Genomic DNA, 26,229 nt, shown 5'->3' on the forward strand with positions numbered 1-26,229 from the left:
TATTATCACGTTATAACTTGAGATTTCTAATTTCAAAGCACATACAATACAGAATTATCACCGGGTATTATACAAGAGGTCATGTCACCGGGGATTATACAAGATGTCATGTGACCGGGGATTATACAGAAGGTCATGTCACCGGGGATTATACAGAAGGTCATGTCATCGGGGATTATACAGGAGGTCGCGTCGCCGGGGATTATAACGGATGGCATCTTGATAAGGACCACATAGGAGTGAGTGAGTGAGTTTAGTTTTACGCCGCTCTCAGCAATATTCCAGGTATATGGCGGCGGTCGGACCAGATAAGACGGCATGTAAGTGATGCTGATTATATAGGCCTTGTGAGGTAAACATTAGGTGGCCATTGCAATCCGGAAGATATAGGGGGTCATGTCACTTGGGACTATTAAAGGTCATTTCAACCAAGAGACCATTTATGTAAAGATATGCCCGTGAGATCTTCGCAACCACTAGCCGTTACATTGTCACTACACGTGTCTTGTAGGTTGGAAGACCCGGTCTGTGAGGGTTCTTGAGGATGCTCTCCGCTGGGTGGCTGCAGGACAAGTCAGGAACGTGGCGGTGGGTAGCATAAGTGTTTCTGATAGATACAATACGGCATTGAAGTCTTGAAAAGTACCAGATATTTTCTTTATCTTGCTAAGATGCTAATTCTGTATTGTATGTGCTTTTAAATTAGAAATCTCAAGTTATAACGTGATAACATGTTCCCTTACTTAAACAGGGATATAAACAGAAAAATTAAAACTGGAAGGATGATAACTTTGTCGGTGGTGGTTGGTGATGACAGAAAGTACTTAATACATCACCGTTCATTACAGAGTATTGGGGGCAATCTTCTCAACTCGGCCACTGTTTCCGATCTCCAACCAGTCTTCCTGGCTCTCGACGCCATGCTCCACGTCGACAACGCAGGTAAGCATAATTCTGGCAGTTAACACACGCAGTGCTGTCACCTACAAAACGGTGGCAAAAGGTAGATTTTGTGTGCATTTCAGCTGTCTATATAGAATTGCATTATTTTTCAATGTGAAATTTTCGGTATCCAAGGACATGTTCTAAAATGCGTCTTCAATTAGGATTGATGATAAATATAAATAAATAATACATTTAACCTTAACTTTGTGTTAAATAGATGAGTGTATTGCATTACAGCTATAGTTTTATTTCCCAGTCAAAGGTGAACGCACTCTGCCTTACCGTGACTTGATGAAGTCTACGCCGCCCTTAAAAGGCCTTGACCCCACTGACGTCCTCCTCTATGTCACCTTGCCCTTCACGAAACAGGTGAGTGTTGATGTAAGAGTTATGGTTTTGTTTTCACATCACACGTATTCCTTATTTAGTTTCAGCGTTATCAAATTTCTTCGTAAATTGATTTATTTTTGTGGTGACAGGGTGATCACGTGATGTTCTACAAGCAGCCAGTGCGCCGAGGGTTTGACACGTCATACGTTAATGCTGTAACGGCGATGTCATTTCAACCAATTTCAAGTGATGTTATCGAGGACATTCATTTCACTTTTGGCGGGAAATGTTTCCAGCCGGTTGTGAAAATTCAAGATCTTCAGCAGGAAATGGCAGGAAAGTGAGTATGAGAAGTGATATTATTGCTTAGCCACAGAGCACCTTCTCGGAGACCTTTAACACGAAATAGCCTGAATATGATACTGAAAAGACAAAAGTGATATATTTGCAACTGACAAATGTTGGAACTTATCTTTGGTTCAACGCTGGAATCTAAGATCTCTGAACATCTAAATTCTATTTGATGCCATCTTTCCGACCATTTTCTAATGAATATTTTCCTGTCACGTGCATGTCTCTTACATCTCAGAATATATTCATGTGAATTACCTTTTACGCGAATTGTATTTGTGGGATGTCGATGATTGTCTGACTAGTTCATGTTTATTCCTGGCAACTAGCCATGGCATCTGATGTCGGCTAGTAGTTCCATGTCTCAAATACCTGACTTGTGCTTCTCTTTTTCACAGGAGCTGGTCTCTGTCACTGGTGCCAGCCGTTCTTACCTCCCTTGGTAAAATCCTTAATAACAGGACGACCATCACGGTAGACGCCCGGCATGTCGCTATGGCCCAGGTTTTCAAATTCATGTTTGCGGTAGAAGAGGAAGTCAATGGAAAGGTAAACTAGGCACTTAGCTGAATGCAGTGGGGAGCATTGGTGGTGATTTCAGCGCTAAACATACGATATTAACACACACACACGCACGCATGCACGCACGCACACACACACACACGCACACTCACTCAAAATCAGTACAGTCCGTATCCGACTCATGGCCACTACTGTCGACCTGTTTTCACTCTTGACTGTACCGAGAATTCTTTGTCCTTTAAAATCGTGCCCGAATACATAATCACCTTGTTTCATTTCTCTGAAGACTGCCCCGAACGGTCCCTCTGCGCTGTCTACTGTGGACTACGAGAGTACCCGAGTGTTTGACACTGTCGGTCCAGATCAACCTCCGGAAGATGCCATACGTCGTCCTATCCCACACTCCAGTGCCCTACAGATGACGTGTGGAGAGGCTGTGTACCTGGACGATATGCCGCGATCTGAAGGTAGCTATGGCAACACGTTTTACCTTCGTGCTACGTATTTAATGCTCTGATCCTGGTGCCAATATTTGCTTCGTAGAACGTAACCCCCATACATGATTTTCCATATGTCGTACCATCAAGTTATATTATCTGATCATTATGATACTTGTATGCTTATATGTGTCATACGGGGTCTTGATTGGGCTGCTTGTCTCAGTGATTTTGCTGTTTTGAGTTACGTCCCTTGGGCACGCCAGTAACCTACGATCGTTGATTAAATCCCTGTTCATGTTAGGTCAAAGCCATCTCAACGCCAGTACACGAGAGTTTCACACAATTTCTAAACGTCTTTCCTCCAAAATTAAGCTGACTTTCCATCACATAACAGGAATACTGTTAAAAGCCTTTTAACCAAACTCACTTATACGTACGATACAAGAGTGTGCATACATTGTAGGTGAACTGTATGCTGGACTTGTGCTGAGCACGCGACCACACGCTCGAATCAAGGACGTGGACGTGACTGAAGCTATTGCGTTGCCCGGGGTAACGGGATATGTGGATCACCAGGATGTGCCAGGGAAGAACCTGTGGGGATGTGCTATACACTGTGAACAGGCATTTGCTGAAACAGAGGTTAGTTAAGAAACTTAAGGCTATCATTCTATTTTTGTTCAATCTTACAAAGAAGTTCCATTTATCAGCAGTGTTTGCCCTTAACCCCGAAAAGCTGCAGGCTCTAAGGACCCGGGACCAGTAAGTTGTGTGTCCTGATCAGAATGTGTGGGCCCTATATTTTAGCTACAATATAAGTAATTCCCAGCAAACCATGCCATAAGGACCCGCAGAACACAAAAGCTGTGGGTCCGGTGGTTTTCAGTCGTCTTAGGGCCAAAGGACCGACGTTAATTTCGAACGCTGTTTATCAGTATAGAACCGTTCCTAGTTTTGTAAAAAACTCGGAAGACCTCCCACTCACTCACTCAAATGATGTAGTCAATGCTCAAACGCAACCTTATTCGGAATATAATGTAGACATATGAGGATGATACATTTAGGGTTCTGAAGTGGCATGATTCTTGATGCGTCCGTTATTATATACTAGTAATTAAATTTCTGAGACTATTTCATTAATAACTTGAGTAATTCTTCAGGTGAAGTGTTGTGGTCAGATTATCGGCCTTGTTCTTGCCGAAGATCGACAGGTGGCGCAGGAAGCAGCAAGACACGTGACGGTGACATACGAGGATCTACCTGCCATTCTTTCTATTGAGGTACTAGCTATATATATATATATAGTTCTGTGCCGTAGGTGCGTGTTAATAAGGGCCTGTGCTTCGTTCTATAGAACCTATTTCTGAGGGTTGTTGGTATTACATTACCAGTTACGCAGTATACCCTGGTTAAAATGCCACCGTTTGTCCAGGAGAAATTGTGTAATTGGCATAATAACCAGGGAGAAATTACTTTTGTTCCAAACGCCATTGGCAAATGGCATCATATTCAGTTCGGTGTTATAACCAGTGTATTGTAAGGCTAGGACATCAATTCGGGCAAAAACATGACATTATATCCAGGGTGGCATTATAACCAGGGGCATTATAACCAGGGTGCACTGTTATGCAAATATAGACTGAAGAGGCAACAACGGCGTCTGGCCTTCTTGATTCAGACTTCTGTCTCTCACTCCGCTGTAAGACTGTCCCGTTGGACAACGAATTTTGGCAGACTAGAAAATATTAACATCATTGATGCACTCAACAATTGTTAATATGAATATGGTTCTTGTATCATACATTTGCAAGCCCTGCAATCATTGCATCAACAAAGTTAACACATACCAATTCATCATGAAAACCTGGTGTTCCAGGACGCCATACGGGAGAAGGCGTTCTTCACCGAGAAACCAGCCACACCAGCCATCGTCTTCGGTGACGTTGAAGCCGGTTTCGCTGCGTCTGATGACGTCATTGAAGGTCACGTGGACATCGACGCCCGTGAACACTTCTACATGGAAAGTCATGGTGTTCTGGTAAAGCCAAGAGCAGAACACAACGAGGTGGACCTCTACTGCACGACACAAAATCCTTCGATGGCACAGGTATATATCATTGTCTTTGAGTAAGTGAGTATGATGTTACGCTGCTTTTACCAATATTCCAGCAATATCACGGCGAGGGACACCAGATTGTACCCATATGGGGAATCGGACAAGGGTCTTCAGCACGACGACTGGACGCTTTAACAATTAGGCTACCCCACCGCCCCAATTACCTTGGAAGACCAACACTGCGTGTCCAGAATGCATCCATATAGTAAAGTGTATTTGGTGTATTGCTGTTATGACATTCAGATATCATACAACTGGGGTGTTTCAATTGTATCTGCGATCGTATATATAATGCCCAACGTTGCATGTATACAATCCCCGCCCCACACGACCGTGAAGATCCGGGTTAGAATTGGCCCTCAGCAACCCATGCTTGTGGTAAGAGGCGGCTAACGGAATGGTTGGCCAGGCTCGCTGACTTGGTTGACACATGTCATCGTATCCCAAAAGCGTAGATCGATGCTCATACTGTTTATCACTGGACTGTCTGGTCCAGACTCAATTATTTACAGACCGCCGCCACATAGCTAGATTATTGGTGAGTGCAGCGTTTAACAACATACAAACAACACAAACGATTGTATACTCCCCTGGAAACTGAGAATACAAAAGTAATCTTCTTTGGGCGATTATCATATCTTGTGAGCAATTAGCATCCTGTTATTGACATGCGCTCTTATTATCCTTTTTGCAGAATAGTATAGCTCGGGTACTTGGTATTCCTCTCAACCGCGTGGTGTGTCATGTCAAGAGACTGGGTAAGTTATATGTGGGCTTTGATCTATCATTTGGTACAACCAACGACAGTTGTAAGAAAACTCGTTGAACATTGCAGTCGGAATGTATTCATGCCCGTGTCTTTACAAAGCTTTGGCTTGAAAATTCTCTGTAGATGCTAGAACCTTTATCACGCACATACAACTGACGTTTAGTTAGAGATTTTTGTGCAGTTATCCAAGCACTTGCTAGAGGTTTAGTTACAGATGTTTGAACCGTTATCAAGCACTTGCTAGAGGTTTAGTTACACATGTTAGTACCGTTATCAAGCACTTGCTAGAGGTTTAGTAAAAGATGTCTGTACCGTTATCAAGCACTTGCTAGAGGTTTAGTTACAGATGTTTGTACAGTTATCAACACTTGCAAGAGGTTTAGTTACAGATGTTTGTACCGTTATCAACACTTGCTAGAGGTTTAGTTACAGATGTTAGTACCGTTATCAAGCACTTGCAAGAGGTTTAGTTACAGATGTTTGTACCGTTATCAACACTAGCTAGATGTTTAGTTGCAGATGATAGTACCATCATCAAGCACTTGCAAGAGGTTTAGTTACAGATGTTTGTACCGTTATCAACACTTGCTAGATGTTTAGTTACAGATGTTTGTACCGTTATCAACACTTGCAAGAGGTTTAGTTACAGATGTTTGTACCGTTATAAACACTTGCTAGATGTTTAGTTACAGATGTTTGTACCGTTATCAAGCACTTGCAAGAGGTTTAGTTTCAGATGTTTGTACCGTTATCAAGCACTTGCTAGAGGTTTAGTTACGGATGTTTGTACCGTTATCAACACTTGCTAGAGGTTTAGTTACAGATGTTTGTACCGTTATCAAAACTTGCAATAGGTTTAGTTACAGATGTTTGTACCGTTATCAAGCACTTGCAAGAGGTTTAGTTACAGATGTTAGTACCGTTATCAACACTTGCAAGAGGTTTAATTACAGATGTTTGTACCGTTATTGACACTTGCTAGAGGTTTAGTTACAGATGTTTGTACCGTTATCAACACTTGCAATAGGTTTAGTTACAGATGTTTGTACCGTTATCAAGTACTTAGTAGGGCGTTTAGTTACAAATGTTCGTGCGGTTATCTAAGCACCTGCTAGAGGTTTGGTTTCAGATTTTAGTATCGTTATCAAGCACTTGCAAGAGGTTTAGTTACAGATGTTTGTCCCGTAATCAACACTTGCTAGAGGTTTAGTTACAGATGTTAGGACCTTTATCAACACTTGCAAGAGGTTTAGTTACAGATGTTAGTACCGTTATCAAGCACTTGCAAGAGGTTTAGTTACAGATGTTTGTACGGTTATTAACACTTGCAAGAGGTTTAGTTACAGATTTGGTACCGTTATCAACACTTGCAAGAGGTTTAGTTACAGATGTTTGTACCGTTATTAACACTTGCTAGATGTTTAGTTACAGATGTTTGTCCCGTTATCAACACTTGCAAGAGGTTTAGTTACAGATGTTTGTACCGTTATCAAGCACTTGCAAGAGGTTTAGTTCAGATGTTTGTACCGTTATCAACACGTGCAAGAGGTTTAGTTACAGATGTTTGTACCGTTATTAACACTTGCTAGATGTTTAGTTACAGATGTTTGTACCGTTATCAAGCACTTGCAAGAGGTTTAGTTACAGATGTTTGTACCGTTATCAACACTTGCTAGAGGTTTAGTTACAGATGTTTGTACCGTTATCAACACTTGCTAGAGGTTTAGTTACAGATGTTTGTACCGTTATCAACACTTGCAAGAGGTTTAGTTACAGATGTTTGAACCGTTATTAACACTTGCTAGATGTTTAGTTACAGATGTTTGTACCGTTATCAAGCACTTGCAAGAGGTTTAGTTACAGATGTTTGTACCGTTATCAACACTTGCTAGAAGTTTGATTACAGATGTTTGTACCGTTATCAACACTTGCAAGAGGTTTAGTTACAGATGTTTGAACCGTTATTAACACTTGCTAGAAGTTTGATTACAGATGTTTGTACCGTTATCAACACTTGCTAGAGGTTTAGTTACAGATGTTTGTACCGTTATCAAGCACTTGCTAGATGTTTAGTTACAGATGTTTGTACCGTTATCAAGCACTTGCAAGAGGTTTAGTTACAGATGTTTGTACCGTTATCAACACTTGCTAGATGTTTAGTTACAGATGTTTGTACCGTTATCAAGCACTTTGAAGAGATTTAGTTACAGATGTTTGTACCGTTATCAACACTTGCTAGATGTTTAGTTACAGATGTTTGTACCGTTATCAAGCACTTGCAAGAGGTTTAGTTACAGATGTTTGAACCGTTATTAACTCTTGCTAGAAGTTTGATTACAGATGTTTGTACCGTTATCAACACTTGCAAGAGGTTTAGTTACAGATGTTTGTACCGTTATAAACACTTGCTAGCTGTTTAGTTACAGATGTTTTGTTACGTTATCAAGCACTTGCAAGAGATTTAGTTACAGATGTTTGTACCGTTATCAACACTTGCTAGAGGTTTGATTAAAGATGTTTGTACCGTTATCAACACTTGCAAGAGGTTTAGTTACAGATGTTTGTACCGTTATCAAGCACTTAGTAGGGGTTTAGTTACAAATGTTCGTGCGGTTATCTAAGCACCTGCTAGAGGTTTGGTTTCAGATTTTAGTAATAATAATAATAATAATAAGAGTACTTTTATAGCGCCTCATTCCCATCACCCAGGGACATGCTCTAAGCACTTGCTTCGCGTTTGGTGGATATGTCAGTACCGTTATCAAGCACTAGTTTGTTTCACACAGATGTTAGGGCCCTTATGGCGGATTTGCTTGTCGTTTCGTACAGATGTGTGTCTATTATCAAGGACTTGACATTTCGTACATGTACGTTTAACCTTGTATATAAGGAGCCATGGTAAACTGATGGTTCTTCGTAATGCATTATGTTCACCATCCGAAACACCCAAACGTATTAATCAATTTACTGTACTTACAGGTGGCGGTTTTGGTGGAAGGGAGACGAGAAACGACCTCCTGTCCCAGCCTGTGGCCGTGGCTGCCTACAAGTAAGTCGACGGGAGTAGATATAAATTTCATTCTACAGCCCAGACAATCCCACATCCCACATCCCACCCCAAAGAAATCACACATTTCATGCTCCAATTAGCAAAAACAAAGGAACCAATGACCAGAAATCAAACATCCCACATCCCACATTTCATCCTAAAATAGTCTCACAATACAGTAATTAGCTAGTAATCCCACACCAAGCTTCATTAAGTATACATGTATATATAATATAGAACAGTTAAGAAAGGATGGCATCCCACATTTCATCCTAAAATAACCTCACAATACAGTAATTAGCTAGTAATCCCACACCCAGCTTCATTGAGCGTAGTGATACACAATGTCTTCTTCATTAAGAAGTTAATGATTGATTTTAGTGAGAAAATTATTTATCATGAATGGATGCTTCCCGCTATATTTGAATTACGGTTTGCTTAGTGTCACAACAATTGGAATGCTGACTATTCAAATATATATATATATATATATATATATATATATATATATATATATATATATATATATAACAGTTAAGAAAGGGCGGCATGACTGGATGATACTCAATGCATGGTGTACTCTATATATAGAACAGCTATGAAAGGACAGCGTGACTCTCAGGGGTAAATGTTGAAAGTGGATGCATAGGCGGTGTCTAGGCGGTGTCGGCGTGTTATTTGATGAGAAACTAATTGAAACCCGCGAGGTGTTAAAGTTTCTCTGTTTGTTCTTGGCTGGGTCGAGTTTCCAAAATAGACTCAAACATCTAGCGATTTTGTTTCAAGACACATGCGCGCTCTAGTCCATCACGAGTCCATCTCGTGGTAGGAATTTCGTGCACTGTAATGAAACTGAAATTCGCCTTGTGTCATCAGCAAGAGAAACGCTGTATCACGTTCATGCATCGGTTTTCTCATTATCGTATTGTGTCAAAGTGCTGACAAGTAGCTTGATCTGTAGGTCAAGATGGTTCGCTTTGTATTACTGTCTATAGAACTGAGATGTAAAAGACCCCTCCGTGTTACGTTTCAACATTTTATCAGTAGAACTGGTGATGAAAAGAATTTGTTAGTACCGCGACAGTTCGTTTAAGTATGCATACGTGCCACATCATCAATAGCTTTTAACCTATTTAAGGGTTTGCAAAATTCGTTTACATCTTAAAGCGCACCACTGTACGCAACGAATTTAGTTGGAATATTTCATGTAATGGTTGTTCACGTTACATTTAATGCTACAAAAACAGAGTACGAACTTAAAATTGGAAATAATATCGCCTCGGATTTTATTTTAGATTTTGAAACAGCTTCCAAATTAAAAGCGTTATTTATCAACTTTATTCGAAAATCTAAGACATACAACGAAACCACGTGTTGTTTGTTGAGTCATGTTATAAAAAATTTCATTTCACTTTTGATCCACTGTTTGGATCACTTTCCATTCAAAACTCAGACACTAGCTCTGTTGTATTATTGGATATCGATGACATGATAACTATTGTTGGATATCTTATTAAAGCCGATGCTATTGTGGAGTTGCATCGATTCAAAGAAGAATTTAAGGATATAGGTGAGTATATTCATTATTTATATAGAGAAGATGTTTCAGTACTCTATATCTTTTTTGTTTAATTATTTTGTGCACTTTACCTCATCAAAAGGACTATCATGTACAGGTATCCTCAATGTTTCCACTCTTATTGAAATTTGTTATTATGTGAGTGCTGTATCAAGTGATAGGTTGTTAGATAGAATTATAGCAGTTAGGCTAAAACGAGAATGGTATTCGTTTGGAACGTACATTGTCTTTATACATATGCGATAGTGAGTTCACTAGCAAACTGAGGGAGATTTTGTTGCTAACAATAAATTTTAAGCCGCGTGTTTAATGATCTGTTGAAAAGCTGCAGAACCTAACACGCTAGTACTTTGTATCAACTTCGATCATCACATATGTTATCACAATCACGTATTATCTATCATGTGATACAGATTACTTTATCTGTCTGATAAGTGGTTTATAATTATGTTCATGCGATTGTCTTGAACAAAGGTGATATTCACGAATTTATACATCTTGATAGGTGTAATAAACCGCTCAGATAATGATCTTGTGTACCGTATTCTAGTCGAGTATGAACAACTATTAAGAATTTCTACTGAGAACGAGAAAATTCACAAAAATTTCTTGCTCTCACACTTTTAATATCACCCACATCGCGATAGTGTAGGATAAATTTCATATTTATTGCTATATAATATTATTGCTAAGATGCGGGAAAATACCGCTGTGAACTTAGGGTTAATATATTGTAACAGGCTACCGTCTACATTAAAATAAATTCATGCGTATTACTTTAAGGTGTTAAGAGTTAAAGTTCCTTTGACAATATCTCATCAATATCGTACCTAAACACATTGTTTAACTAATGTAATTTAAAACTTATTCTGCACAAGCTTTAAAATATATGTACGTTTAAAATGAGTACTACTAGCATCATAATGTCTTATTAAGATGGACAGCATCTCTGTAGTTATTCTGTGAAGTAATCTAAAACGATATATGAATGGTGCTTGCGAGATGTTTCTCCGAGGAAACACGTGATCACCCAACTCACACAGCCATTGTTCGGGACGTGTGCGCGCACGCACACACACACACACACACACACACACACACACACACACACACACACACACACACACACACACACACACACACACACACACACACACACACACACACACACACACACACACACACATGGCCCTCGTCAGACTTACCCACTCACGACAGGATACACGCCAGAAATGAATAGTATTGATATAATTTATCATTCGGATGGAGAGTGGAGTTTGAAAATTTCTGAAAAACGTCACCATTTGAAACTATTATCTTAAATAAATTTTCTGCCGAAATCGTTTACAATTATTTAGGAAAATATTTTGAAACGAGCAAGAGTAAGTGAGGTTGTCACTATTGGTATAAGTTTAAAAAAAATTATTTCCAAAATTTTCCAAAAAACATTTTTCTGGTGTTGTCCTATTGTGCCACGGAGGTTTAACATTTATCTTAGGATGAAATGTGGGATGTGGGATTTCTGGTCATTGGATCCTTTGTTTTTGCTAATTGGAGCATAAAATGTGTGATTTTTAGGGGGTGGGATGTGGGATTACCTGTGCTGTAGAATGAAATTTATATGTACTGACGGGGTAGCTAGTGGTTAAAGCGTTCGCTCGACACTCCGAAGATCCGGGTTCGAGTCCCCACATGGGTGCAATGTGTGAAGCCCATTTCTGGTGTCCCCCGCCGTGATATTGCTGGAATATTGCTATAAGCAGCGTAAAACTAAACTCACTCACTCACTTTCAGTAAGTCGATGCATGTTCGACCCAACCTGAAATGTATGCGTGAATAAAGGAAACATCACGTTACACAAGCATTTGCAGCCATATTGAGGGGAGGGCCGTCTAGAATGAGCTTCTCATGCTACTCCCGATGTGATCGAACCTGAGGCTTCGGTTTGACAAGTAAACGCTATGCCCACCAGGCTAAGCAATAACATCTATGTCGCAGAGAACGTTCTGGAATGACGTCGTGTACACACTATGTTGTCGCTGCTCTAGGTACCGGCGGCCGGTGAGGTGTGTGCTGGACAGGAGAACGGACATGACCATCTCGGGGAAGGGGCCCAGGTTTCACGCCAAGTACAAAGTAAGGACATCAACATCTAATACTATAGCGCTGTTACTCTGGCAGGATCTTTAACTGCTTATTATAAAAGAGTTTATCATCTAATGGAGGGTGTTATCGTTGCAATAAAGCAATCTGATAAACTTGGTATCCAAATCTGATAACTATGCAAATTACGTCAATCCACGAACTACTTTCACAAAACTCCATACACGCCATGCGAATCCTACAACGTTAACATTTCATTGATGACGTCGTCGCGTGTTTACATTGTTTGTAAACAAACATGGCTGTCCCCATTCTCAAAATTGGTGATTCTGTAAGAATTGATGACAGAGGTTCTGGAGTCGTTACTGCAGTAATTGACTTTGGAAAACATGAAACGGAGTACTTCGTTGAAATTGAGATACGGATTATGAGGGACCATTGAAAGGCAATCGTCTAAGAAAGGTACCAACCAAGGATTTCGATCTATCGATCAAAATACAGACAACGAATCGGTTCCGTCAGGTATCAGAAACTGATATTGATGAGGTGATTACCCGCAATGAAAATAAAAACACTGCCAGGAAAAATCCTGCCCGATTGTGTTGTTCTTTTGAGACAGAAAGATCTTATTTTAAGCATGAGTTATGTTTGCACTGTATTAGCGACTAGTCACAACCATATGCCGCCGCCATGAACGACCTTCACCTTAGTGTACCGCTAAGTATTCTTACGCGAATGCTCGATTCTCTTCAAATAAATTCACGTACGAGTTGCTTCTTTTTTTAGAGTAATTTTAAGAATGACATTATATGATAAAGAGATTATTAACCTCGTGTGTTTCCGTATCATTAATATCATATATTAGGAGTAAAAAATATGTATTATGCTCGCCAAAGGCACGCATAGTACAATTTTTTATTCCTAATATATGATATTAATGGTACGGAAACACTCTCGGTTAATAATCTCTATATCGGTTGTATGTCCTTTTGTTTTCCATCCCCACCCTACCATCCTATCTGTAAAAGTCCAAAGATATACACCCAGATTATATTTTCGATTTCAGTTCAAGTTTTTGGTTTTGACTGCATCTTTCGAAATGTCAACTGTTATACTGAAGATAAGGTTTCAAATGATTCAGAATCATTCTTTAATCTTCAATGATTATCTGTTGTGTAGGGGCGGTGGGGTAGCCTAGTTGTTAAAGCGTTCGCTCGTCACGCCGAGGACCGGGGTTCGATTCCCTACATGGGTACAACGTGTGAAGCCCATTTCTGGTGTCCCCCGCCGTGCTATTGCTGGATTATTGCTAAAAGCGACGCAAACCTCAACTCACTCACTCACTCTTCAGGTCGGCTACACCAAAGACGGCCGGATCCAGAGCGTTGTCATGGACATGTACGTCGACGCTGGTCATGCTGCAGACATCGCCTATGCCGTGAGTATATATTTATTCTCCCAGAAGCTGAAAGCACCTTTCCTACGTAATGGACAAGAGTGTTCGACATCACCATCACATGTCTACCCTAGTTACGCTTCAAATGTTCACAGTTCCTGCAGATATGTGTGCTGAACTTCGAGTCAGCGTACCGTTATCCCAACTGCCGTATAACGGGGTACCTGTGTAAGACAAACACTCCTCCTAATACAGCCATCAGAGGGTTCGGTATGCCGGACTGCTTCCTGGTGTCAGAGATGATAATGACGGAGGTCGCCTGCAGACTCAACATGACTGACATTCAGGTGAGTACTTATACCATCCCTGTTCCCTCACTGGTACCCGTGAAGATACGGGTTAGAATTGGTCTTCAGTAACCCATGCTTGCCGGAAGGGGCGACTAACGGCATCGGGTGGTCAGGCTCGCAGACTTAGTTGACACATCCTACCCCAATTGCGAATGTCGATGCTAATGCTGTTGATCACTGGATTGTGTGGTCTACACTTGATTATCTACAGACCGACGCTATATATCTTGAATATTGCTGAGTGCAGCGTAAAACTAATCACACAGACACTTACACGTTCCATGCAGGGATGACAAGCATCACACTGGCATTTCTCCAGTTTGCTGACATGCTCTGGATTGTGTTCTCTTTAGCAACAAATTCTTAAAAGTAGGATGTTTAGTGTAAGTGTTATGGAAATACGAATACGATCCCCTCGCAGAACCATTTACCCGATTGTTGTTGACCCAAGCATACGATCTATATGGTACGCGTGTTTGCAGGTGCGTGAAATAAACATGTTGAGAGAGGGAGACATGACGGTGTCGTGTATGTTGCTGGACAACTGTACGCTGTCCAGGTGTTGGAGTCAGTGTCTGGAGCAAAGTCAGTATGAAGCCCGGACAAAAATGGTGCAGGAATTTAACAGGTGAGTCGGACGAAGGTGTTCAACAGGTGAGTCAGACAAACGTTTTCACAGGTGAGTTTAGTAACAATTTACCAAGTATGTCAGGATTAGGGTTTTAAGAGGTGGATTTTAAGAGGTGAGTGCGACGTTTCGATACTGATTCTTGTACCGTTGTCAAATAGGAACATTCGAAGGTGTTTAACAGGTGAGTCGCGCGAAGATGTTTAACAGGTGAGTTGAGTAACAATTTACCAAGTATGTCAGGATGAGGGTTTTAACAGATGGTGCAAGGATTTAACAGTCGAGTCAGGGCGTTTGATTACTGTGTTTGTCGTTTACAGACATTCAACAGGTGAGTCAGGTGCAAGAGGTTAACAGGTGACACTTTGACAGGTTTTAACAGGTAAGTTGTGTCGTGACTTTATCATGGATGTCATGTGCAAGAGTTTAACAGGTGAGTCTTGGCAGGTTTTAACAGGTATGTCTGGGTGTGACTTTATCATGTATGTCATGTGTAAGAGTTTAACAGGTGAGTCTTGGCAGGTTTTAACAGGTATGTATGTCAGGTGCAGGAGTTCATTAGGTGCGTCAGGGGCAGGATGTTAGCAGATATGGCAGATATGACAGGTTAACAGATGAACCAGGGGCAATGGTTTAACAGGACAGGTAATGAAGGACATATCCACAGAATCAGCTCTGTAGGGTTTCGTAATAATCATTCTGGTCAGGACACTCGCATTAGGTCTTCTCTCAGTCTATACGTCCTTCAACATGGAGAATGTTGAAGATGAACACATTTTATGGGTCGACAACTTCATTATTGCAGTTACTTGCTTGATAACGGTGTTAGTATCTACACCAAAACGTCGCCTCTGTTGCAATTAAGAAGTTGTCTGTCAATAAGAAAAGTGTTCCTCTTCATCATACCGTTTTCTAAATGCTACTCGAAGGTTATGGAGAATGTTATGTCATACTTATTCCTTTTAATTTGCAAAAAACGTATAACCTGTAGGGTTGTGCATTTACATGTATTTCAACCACTGTGTTTACGTATACTACAGACACAGTCGTTGGAAGAAACGTGGCTTTGCGATGGTTCCCTACCGTTTTGGTGTCGGGTACAACGAGAAGTATCTGTGTAAGGTATGTGGACAGAGTTGTTATGTTGAAGATATTCTAGTCACCAGTAGGGTGGCTGTAACAAAACAGTTAAACGGCCGAATGTTCGTTATTTAATGAACATGTTTATAAACCCGTATTCTAACTATTGGGTGGTATGAGTGAGTTTAGTTTTACGCCACACTCAGCAATATTCCAGCAATATGGTGGCGGTCTGTAAATAATCGAGTGTTCAACCCAGTGATCAACAGCATGAGCATCGATCTACACATTTGGGATACGATAACATGTGTCAACCAAGTCAGCGAGTCTGACCTCCCGATCCCGTTAGTCGTCTCCTACGACAAGCATATGTTGCTGAAGACCGATTCTAACTCGGATCTTTACTGTGTCATCACTGATTTTCAAATGGATTCTGTTTGGATGGATATTCAAGACTGGTATTATGTTGCAGGCAGGTGCACTGGTGCACGTGTACGTGGACGGCTCAGTGCTGCTGACCCAGGGAGGGACGGAGATGGGCCAGGGGCTCTACATCAAGATGATACAGGTAGTGCTAAAAGCAATTGGGCCCGTAAGTAGGTCACGGCATTTCGCGAGATTAATTCTTCCGGCGACAAACAACATTGGTCTCATAGTTGTCAGTTTACAGTAAGGAACCCATATTCCTAGCAGGAATAAGAAATTTCCGATAAAACACCGTGTTATTCCGGGACAAGCTGCATGGCAATCATCTTGGAGGTTACGGAAAGGGGCGAGTGGTGACGAATGGTACACTTGGTCTGGTCTGGTAAAGTCATATTTTGCGGTCGCGCAATTTAGAACCAGAACTGGTTCTTAAATATACTTGTCACCAGTAAGATGGGTACCGTCTGGCATATCGCAAGTTGGCGCGGGCAAAGGGAGCCGGGAACTAGCTTAGAACCAGAAGTACATGTAGCGCCTCGCGAGACTGACAGGTCCTACAACTTTTCTATTATCAGCAAACACGTATAGCCATTAACACGTGAAGCAACATTTAGCTAAACATCCAGTATAATTTGTGTTCAGCTGTGATATATAACAACAGTTAGGTTATTGTCCTATCATAAACCAGGTGGCGTCCCATTTTCTTGGAATACCAGCCAGCACCATCCACATCGCCGAGACGAGCACCGACACAGTCCCCAACGCGTCTTCGACGGCGGCCAGTATCAGCTCAGACCTGAACGGCATGGCAGTCAAGGTCAGCTTCATATCGATCCAGTATGGTTTTGAAAAAGTGTAAAACGTTGTTTCTAACTTCAACACAGATGTCAACAGGCTTTGTGGCCAAGGTATGCAACCTACGTTTTCTGTATTCTGGTCTGAAAATTCAATGCATTGTTTCAAACGTCAGTGGACATCACATCACCTTGACCTGTCAAGGCCATCGTCTCATGGTTCCTCTGCGGTTCCTCTATAGTGTTCTGAAGTGTAATCCATTCTTTCAAAATCAATATTACATCACTGTGAAATAAACTCATGTGACTTAAGCGGTACCTACCGTTCGTTCTGCGATCAAAGCCAATGGACTGAAGTTTCAAGAAGTCTGTGACGTTCACCTCATTGAATCTGTTCAAATACGGGAGACGTCATAGCGATAGCACAGGTCAAGTACACATTACTATGTTATAAATTGTGCCTACTGCCTGTTGTTGAGTCAGACATGGCCGATTCCAGCAGCTCATCTGATATATCTGACCCTAGCCAATAATGAGCTGTAGTGAAGAAAGCCTTAGGTACTCCTCGGTCAGCTACTTTGCTCGTCCCATGCCCTCTATCCGTATCTTTCTGGTTGTTGCAGGATGCGTGTGAGGAGATAACGCGACGACTGGAGCCCATCAAGAAGAACAACCCCGACAAGACCTGGAAGGACTGGGTAGGTCACTTCAAGATCTCATCCTTAATGTGAATCTATATCATTTGCCTAGTCCCAGCATCCTGTGTAGCGAATCCAAACACCCGTCATTGTTCACAGGGCCTGGCGTCTGTGGTAAATTGGACGGTGGCGAGTCTCACCTGACGTTCGGGTTAAATGTCCTTCATGGGTTCAAAGCGTTATTGGTGTCCATACGGATATATATCCAGACTAATGCTGAATTCGGTAAACAGTATTTCATTCTTTGTCGTGCTAAGTGCTCTAGAGTTTTCTGTGCGTTTGTTGTGACCGGGTACAACAGTTACAGATATAGCAGATACAGCACTGGCCAAAGGGTTCCTTACTTTCTGGTTATAATAACATTACGGTCAACAAATTCGGCTGTCTACTTTATCTGAACACGAAGGGTGAGGCTCTCGAAGTCCAGCGTCATGTCTGCATTTGCTGAACGCGAAGGGTTAGGTTTTTGGAAGACCTCACCATGAGATGCCTGCGTTAGCTGATCGCAAAGGGTTAGGTTCTCTTAAGATGTCATCATGAGATGCCGGGCGTTAGCTGAACGCGAAGGGTTTGGTTCTTGAAGGATGTCATCATGAGATGCCGGTGTTAGCTGAACGCGAAGGGTTTGGTTCTTGAAGGATGTCACCATCAGATGTCGGCGTTAGCTGATCGCAAAGGGTTAGGTTTTGGAAGACCTCACCATGAGATGCCTGTGTTAGCTGATCGCAAAGGGTTAGGTTCTTGAAGGATGTCATAATGAGATGCCTGCGTTAGCTGAACGCGAAGGGTCTGGTTTCTGGAAGACCCCACCATGAGATGCCTGCGTTATTTGATCGCAAAGAGTTAGGTTCTCGAAGGATGTCATAATGAGATGCCTGCGTTAGCTGATCGCGAAGGGTTAGGTTCTCAAAGGATGTCATCATGAGATGCCGGGTGTTAGCTGAATGCCAAGGGTTTGGTCTTTGAAAGACCTCACTATGAGATGCCTGCGTTAGCTGATTGCGAAGGGTTTGGTTCTCGAAGGATGTCACCATCAGATGTCGGCGTTAGCTGATCGCAAAGGGTTAGTTTTGTGGAAGACCTCACCATGAGATGCCTGTGTTAGCTGATCGCGAAGGGTTAGGTTATTGAAGGATGTCACCATGAGATGCCTGTGTTAGCTGATCGCGAAGGGTTAGGTTCTCATGGGATGTCATCATGAGATGCCAGTGTTAGCTGAACACGAAGGGTCTGGTTCTTGAAGGATATCATCATGAAATGCCTGCGTTAGCTGAACGCGAAGGGTTTGGTTTCTGGAAGACCCCACCATGAGATGCCTGCGTTATTTGATCGCAAGGAGTTAGGTGTTCGAAGGATGTCATAATGAGATGCCTGCGTTAGGTGATCGCGAAGGGTTAGGTTCTCGAAGGATGTCATCATGAGATGCCGGGCGTTAGCTGAATGCCAAGGGTTTGGTTTTGGAAGACCTCACTATGAGATGCCTGCGTTAGCTGATTGCTAATGGTTTGGTTCTCGAAGGATGTCATCATGAGATGCTGGGCGTTAGCTGAACGCGAAGGGTTTGGTTTTGGAAGACCTCACCATGAGATGCTTGTGTTAGCTGATCGCAAAGGGTTAGGTTCTCGAAGGATGTCATCATGAGATGCGGTGTTAGCTGAACACGAAGGGTTTGGTTTTGAAGGATGTCACCATGAGATGCCTGCATTAGATGATGCGAAGGGTTTGGTTCTTGAAGGATGTCATTTGGTTCTCAAAAAGGATGTCATCATGAGATGCGGGTGTTAGCTGAATGCCAAGGGTTTGGTCTTTGAAAGACCTCACAGATGAGATACCTGTTTGTTAGCTGATTAGCGAAGGAAGGGTTAGGTTCTCGAAGGATGTCATCATGAGATGCCGGGTGTTAGCTGAACGAAGGGTTTGGCTGATCACCATGAGAAGGGTTTGATTTTGTTTGAAGACCTCAAAGATGTCACCATGAGATGCCTGTGTTAGCTGATCGCGAAGGGTTAGGTTATTGAAGGATGTCACCATGAGATGCCTGTGTTAGCTGATCGCGAAGGGTTAGGTTCTCATGGGATGTCATCATGAGATGCGGTGTTAGCTGAACGCGAAGGGTCTGGTTCTTGAAGGATATCATCATGAAATGCCCTGCGTTAGCTGAGCGCGAAGGGTTTGGTTTCTGGAAGACCCCCACCATGAGATGCCCTGCGTTATTTGATCGCAAAGGAGTTAGGTGTTGAAGGATGTCATAATGAGATGCCTGCGTTAGGTGATCGCTGAAGGGTTGAGGTTCTGAGATAAGCGTTAGGTGATGTGAAGAGTTTGGTTCTTGAAGGATGTCATCATGAGATGCCGGGCGTTAGCTGAATGCCAAAGGGTTTGGTTTTGGAAGACCTCACTATGAGATGCCTGCGTTAGCTGATTGCTAATGGTTTGGTTCTCGAAGGATGTCATCATGAGATGCTGGGCGTTAGCTGAACGCGAAGGGTTTGGTTTTTGGAAGACCTCACCATGAGATGCTTGTGTTAGCTGATTGCAAAGGGTTTAGGTTCTCGAAGGATGTCATCATGAGATGCCGGTGTTAGCTGAACAGCGAAGGGTTTGGTTTTTGAAGGATGTCACCATGAGATGCCTGTGCATTAGCTGAAGCGCGAAGGGTTTGGTTCTTGAAGGATGTCATCATGAGATGCTGGGTTTGGTTAGCTGAATGTGAAGGGTTTGGTTCTCATGAGAAGCTGATGTGAAGAAGGGTCATCATGAGATGCCGGGGGTTAGCTGAATGCGAAGGGTTTGGTTTTTGGAAGACATCACCATGAGATGCCTGCGTTAGCTGATCGCAAAGGGTTAGGTTCTCTTAAGATGTCATCATGAGATGCCGGCGTTAGCTGAACGCGAAGGGTTTGGTTTTTGGAAGACCTCACCATGAGATGCCTGTGTTAGCTGATCGCAAAGGGTTTGGTTCTTGAAGGATGTCATCATGAGATGCCGGCGTTAGCTGAACGCGAAGGGTTTGGTTCTTGAAGGATGTCATCATGAGATGCCGGTGTTAGCTGAACGCGAAGGGTCTGGTTCTTGAAGGATGTCATCATGAGATGCCGGTGTTAGCTGAACGTGAAGGGTTCTGGTTCTTGAAGGATATCATCATGAGATGCCTGCGTTATATGAGATGATCGCGAAGAGGGTTAGGTTCTCAAAAGATGTCATCATGAGATGCCGGCGTTAGCTGAATGCGAAGTGTTTGGTTCTTGAAGGATGTCATCATGAGATGCCGGTGTTAGCTGAACGCGAAGGGTCTGGTTCTTGAAGGATGTCATCATGAGATGCCGGTGTTAGCTGAACGCGAAGGGTTTGGTTCTTGAAGGATGTCATCATGAGATGCCGGCGTTAGCTGAACGCGAAGGGTTTGGTTCTCGAAGGATGTCATCATGAGATGCCGGGCGTTAGCAGAACACGAAGGGTTTGGTTCCCGAAGAATGTCATCAGGAGTTGTCTGGTTCAGCTGAACGCGAAGGGTTAGGTCATGTCATGAGCTTATACTCAAACCAGATCTCTGGTTGTCTGCTGTATAATGAATCAAGATTTGAGTTTAACATGACATAGGTGCCATGTACTCAGCACATATTCTGTGCTTACATATGAATATTCGAAACGGGAAAATGTGTTTTACGTTTGTCATAGTTTTGGTAATATAAATCAGAGACCATATTCCATATATCGGTATACTGGTCTCGGTATAAATACACTATTTCAGACCTCTTCAGTAATCTTCAGCAAAGAAGGGGAGGGAAACAGCCCCAAACGTCGTTACATTTAACAGTGACGGTTATTATCCACCAAAGTTCCTTGTCAAAATATGGAATTTTGTGTGCAATTGCGATGATCACTTCCAGATCACATCCTTTATGTAAATCTATATCATTTGCCTTGTCTCATCATCCTGCTTTCCGAATCTAAACACCCGTCACTGTTCTGTCCACATTTCAGGTGAAGGAGGCTTACCTGACTAATGTCAATCTGTCGGCAGCCGGATACCACAGGTAACAGCGTTTTTCTTCAGGGCTTCCCTGAAAGACCCAGTCAATATTGGTCTCATGTACCCTTCACTCTTCACACAGGCATGGCTCAACTGCTCAACTCAAATTACAGTAACCGGTCGCTGTGGTATAGCTAGACTATTTATCTTCACGAACTATTCTTCCAGTTTTAACCTTTGCTTGTAATTAACATGAATTGTCAAATGATATATGTAATTGTGACCGGAAGTACTTCTAGATTGGCGGTACATGATGTAATACTGGAAACAACTATGTTCCCAGTTCACGGGAACAGGGCGGCTTCGATTTCAACACCGGCAAGGGCCAGCCGAGCGAGTACACAACATATGGCGCAGGGTGTTCTGAGATAGAAGTGGATTGTCTCACAGGAGAATGTCAGGTGTGTATGTTTGCAGGAGAGCAAATGGTATGTCCACTTACAGGATAACGTGAGGTATGTCCACTTACAGGGGAAAGTCAGGTATGTCCACTTAAAGGGTAGAGACAGGTATGTCCGCTTGCAGGATAATGACAGGTATGTCCGCTTGCAGGGTAGAGGCAGGTATGTCAACTTACAGGACAACGTCAGGTATGTCCACTTACAGGATAAAGACAGGTATGTCCACTTACAGGGGAAAGTCAGGTATGTCCACTTAAAGGGTAGAGACAGGTATGTCCGCTTGCAGGATAGAGACAGGTATGTCCGCTTGCAGGGTAGAGACAGGTATGTCCACTTACAGGGTAACATTAGGTATGTCCACTTACAGGGTGACGTTAGGTATGTCCACTTACAGGGTGACGTTAGGTATGTCCACTTACAGGGTAGAGACAGGAATGTTCGCTTGCAGGATAGAGACAGGTATGTCCGCTTGCAGGGTAGAGGCAGGTATGTCCACTTACAGGATAACGTCAGGTATGTCCACTTACAGGATAACGTCAGGTATGTCCACTTACAGGGGAAGTCAGGTATGTCCACTTAAAGGGTAGAGACAGGTATGTCCACTTACAGGATAACGTCAGGTATGTCCACTTACAGGATAACGTCAGGTATGTCCACTTACAGGGTAAGTCAGGTATGTCCACTTACAGGGTAGAGACAGGTATGTCCGCTTGCAGGGTAGAGGCAGGTATGTCAACTTACAGGATAACGTCAGGTATGTCCACTTACAGGATAACGTCAGGTATGTCCACTTACAGGGGTAAGTCAGGTATGTCCACTTAAAGGGTAGAGACAGGTATGTCCACTTACAGGGTAGAGACAGGTATGTCCGCTTGCAGGATAGAGACAGGTATGTCCGCTTGCAGGGTAGAAGTCAGGTATGTCCACTTACAGGATAACGTCAGGTATGTCCACTTACAGGGGAAAGTCAGGTATGTCCACTTAAAGGGTAGAGACAGGTATGTCCGCTTGCAGGATAGAGGATAACTTGCAGGGTAGAGGCAGGTATGTCCACTTACAGGGATAACGTCAGGTATGTCCTTACAGGGTGACGTTAGGTATGTTACAGGGTAAAGTCAGGTATGTCCACTTAAAGGGTAATAGAGACAGGTATGTCCGCTTGCAGGGTATAGAGGCAGGTATGTCCACTTACAGGGATACATTAAGCACTTACAGGGTGACGTCAGGTATGTCCACTTACCGCTTCCATATGTCCACTTGTAGGGGAAAGCCAGGTATGTCCGCTTCCAGGGTAAAGTCAGGTATGGGTAGGGGAGCGTCAGGAATGTCCACTTGCAGAGAAGTTTCAGGTATGTCCAGTTGTATGGGAACGAAAGGTATACCCGTTTGAAGGCTAGTGCCAGGTATGTCCGCATGCCGGTGAGTCTAACAGAACTTTCTATATTAACATTATGAGTAAGCAAACAACGTGATGAAGAGATCCGAACTTGTTAACAAAATCGTATGACCATTACAAGTTGGTAAGCGATTCGCACAATTGTTGTTGTAGATGTATAATTTAGTTAAAATACACATCACTGGTTTATTCCGTTTTTCCTTAATCCACAGATAACATTTTGTTATTTCTCACATCGAACTATTGTATTGTATCAGTCTCGATAACCCGTGCTTCAGTTTTAACATCTACATTTTAATCATAGACGGATTATTGATCCAAAGTCAACAGTGCAAAAAGTACATAATGGGAATGATAATATTTTACAGCTGTAAAAATAGATATGTTGTAAGCGTGAAATTTCCCTTGACCTTTGAGTATTGAAAACGAGTAAGTTCGGAGCTCTTTGGAGAATAAACTCATGTTCTGCCAAAAAAACGTTTAAGTGAATTTATCTTAACTCAAAAATGCCCAATATTTTTTTAATTAATCACAAATTTGCTTTTGAGTATTTGTAACATAAAATAAATGTATCATTTTCTTTGGATAGTATCTTTATTGTCATTAATTTCACGGAGGACAAATCCTTCTGATCGTATTCGTCAAATTTTCCCCTTTTCTGATGGGTGCTCGATGTCATTTGGAATACTTATATCAGTGAAATGTTTCAGTTTTGTGTTTTGGGGTAACTGTTGAGATATCAAGTATCGAAAGGTTCAGGATGAATTGCAGACATGTAGGATATAAAACGTAAAGTCAACGTGATCTTGTTTTTCCTAACAGTTATATTTTATATTTTATGACATAAATTTATGATATTTTTAAGTTTCAAAATTTTTGCCCTCTTGTAGAAGTTGTTGATGCGGTAACTGTTAGCATTTAAGCATTATTGAAGTTGACATTTCTCCTTCATAACTATTGTGGGAGATGAGTATTATATATTTGACATGCGTTTGTCCTGCTCCAGATCCTCCAAACGGACATGGTCATCGATGTGGCCCGGAGCCTCAACCCCGGGATCGACCTCGGACAGATAGAGGGCGCTTTCCAAATGGTCAGTTTAAACGAGCATAGTCAAGAGAGTAAAGCATCGTAGGATATTTGTTTGAATTGGTTGGGTGAAGAAGTCATCGAAAATAATAGGGTTTTATTTTATTATATAGTAAATCACTGAGAGACAGAGAGCTCGTCAGTAATCTGGCTAATATTTCAGGCTTGTTGCTGTGGACACATACTTTTTCTAAGGTATTATTTAATTTATTCATGTTCCAGGGATGTGGGCACATGTTGCTGGAGAGCGCCGTGGTGTCTGAGGATGGATGGATGGTGAAGGAGGGACCAGGTGAATACAAGATACCCACCGTGAGGAACATCCCGCGGAAACTCAACGTGTCCCTGCTCAAAGACAGCGACAACCCGTATGGCATTCACTCCTCAAAGGTAAATTATTTTTTTGTTTTCTTTTTCACGGCATCAAACGAAGGTCCAGAAGGCCTGATGTTTGCTTCAAAACCTTCAACAGTTTTTCCAAAAGATGAAAGTTGATTCCTTTTTTTCCTAACTCTGCACTTGGTAATATTCCAGCGTACATCCGCGGGTTGCCATGACAATCCAATGATTGATAATATGAACTTCAATCCACGGCATCGTGGCACAATGGCACGCAATCTACCAAGTCACCCAGACTGACTGAACCTGAAACGCCAAGTTGCCCCTAGCGACCAGCAAAGGTTGTTCGGTACCTGTTCAAAGCCGGAATCACCATAGTGTCTTATGAAATAAGGAACCGAAGAGTTCTTTGACTTTTTATATAATTTGGGCGGTGGGGTAGCCTAGTGGTTAAAGCGTTGGCTCGTCACGCCGAAGACCGGGGTTCGAATCCCCACATGGGTACAATGTGTGAAGCCCATTTCTGGTGTCCCCCGCCGTGATGTTGCTGGAATATTGCTAAAAGCGGCGTAAAACCAAACTCAGTCAGTCAGTTTTATATAATTGTTGATTATCATTGTTGACGGTCATTCCCGAATATGAATCCCACGAAGAGAAGATGATAATTATGTAGATCCCGTGCATAACCTGATGTTCTTTCACGAATATCAACCAGGATGCCCTTCTGAAAAACAACCTTTGGCGCTAAGTCTGTCGTAAGTCCATGTTAAGGTCTAGGAGTTACGGTCACCTTAGCGCTAAGATCTCCTTGCATGACGGCACCGTATACGTTTAACCCTGCGTAATCTTTGGGATCATGCATGTATTTTTATGCAAGGTATTTGGCATGACCTGTTCACGTTGCCAATGCTTAACTTCTCCGTATACGTTTAACTTCGGCAAAGTTATATCTTGTTGTATATCATATGAAGTACATGTACTTACATCATTATTTATGTTTTGTTTCATCACAGGGTATCGGCGAAGCGTCGATATGCATTGCTATGTCGGTGTACCTCGCACTTAAAGGCGCTATCTTGGATTGTCGGAAGGAGAATGGCTGTGAATCGGATTTCGATTTGCGGGTGCCAGCTACTTCGGAGAGGATCCGTGAGGCTTGTCGGGCCTGTATCTCCAAACTAACAGATTGACGTTTCTTAACATCGGACGTAACACGGCCAACTGACACACCATAATGTCTGCGTCTACAAGAACCAATTTTAATCATCCAGTATATTTTCTTTTATCATAATAATGTCATCGCATCTTTACAATATGTCTGCACTGAGGATCAAGACATCTCATATTCATATTACTTGTAACCAGGATCTTGCATTTAAATGCGTTCACATTAAA

General features: G+C 42.2%; 1 protein-coding gene across 1 annotated transcript; it reads left to right on the forward strand.

The window, feature by feature from the left end:
* Window positions 1–502: 502 nt before the first annotated feature.
* LOC124283166 (xanthine dehydrogenase/oxidase-like) lies at window positions 503–26,229 on the forward strand. The gene is made up of 24 exons (XM_046719190.1): window positions 503–588; window positions 849–942; window positions 1,202–1,314; window positions 1,425–1,615; window positions 2,025–2,175; window positions 2,435–2,615; window positions 3,052–3,230; window positions 3,749–3,868; window positions 4,465–4,695; window positions 5,399–5,462; window positions 8,453–8,522; window positions 12,150–12,237; window positions 13,556–13,642; window positions 13,756–13,947; window positions 14,433–14,578; window positions 15,619–15,700; window positions 16,131–16,226; window positions 16,773–16,901; window positions 17,502–17,576; window positions 21,561–21,613; window positions 21,893–22,010; window positions 24,413–24,499; window positions 24,718–24,885; window positions 25,848–26,229. The coding sequence occupies exons 2-24, from the start codon at window positions 921–923 to the stop codon at window positions 26,022–26,024; spliced, it is 2,820 nt and encodes a 939-aa protein (XP_046575146.1). The 5' UTR covers window positions 503–588; window positions 849–920; the 3' UTR covers window positions 26,025–26,229.

The sequence above is a fragment of the Haliotis rubra genome, unplaced genomic scaffold (assembly GCF_003918875.1).
Source record: "Haliotis rubra isolate DU_JTF1 unplaced genomic scaffold, ASM391887v1 Scf310, whole genome shotgun sequence".
Classification (NCBI taxonomy): domain Eukaryota; kingdom Metazoa; phylum Mollusca; class Gastropoda; order Lepetellida; family Haliotidae; genus Haliotis; species Haliotis rubra.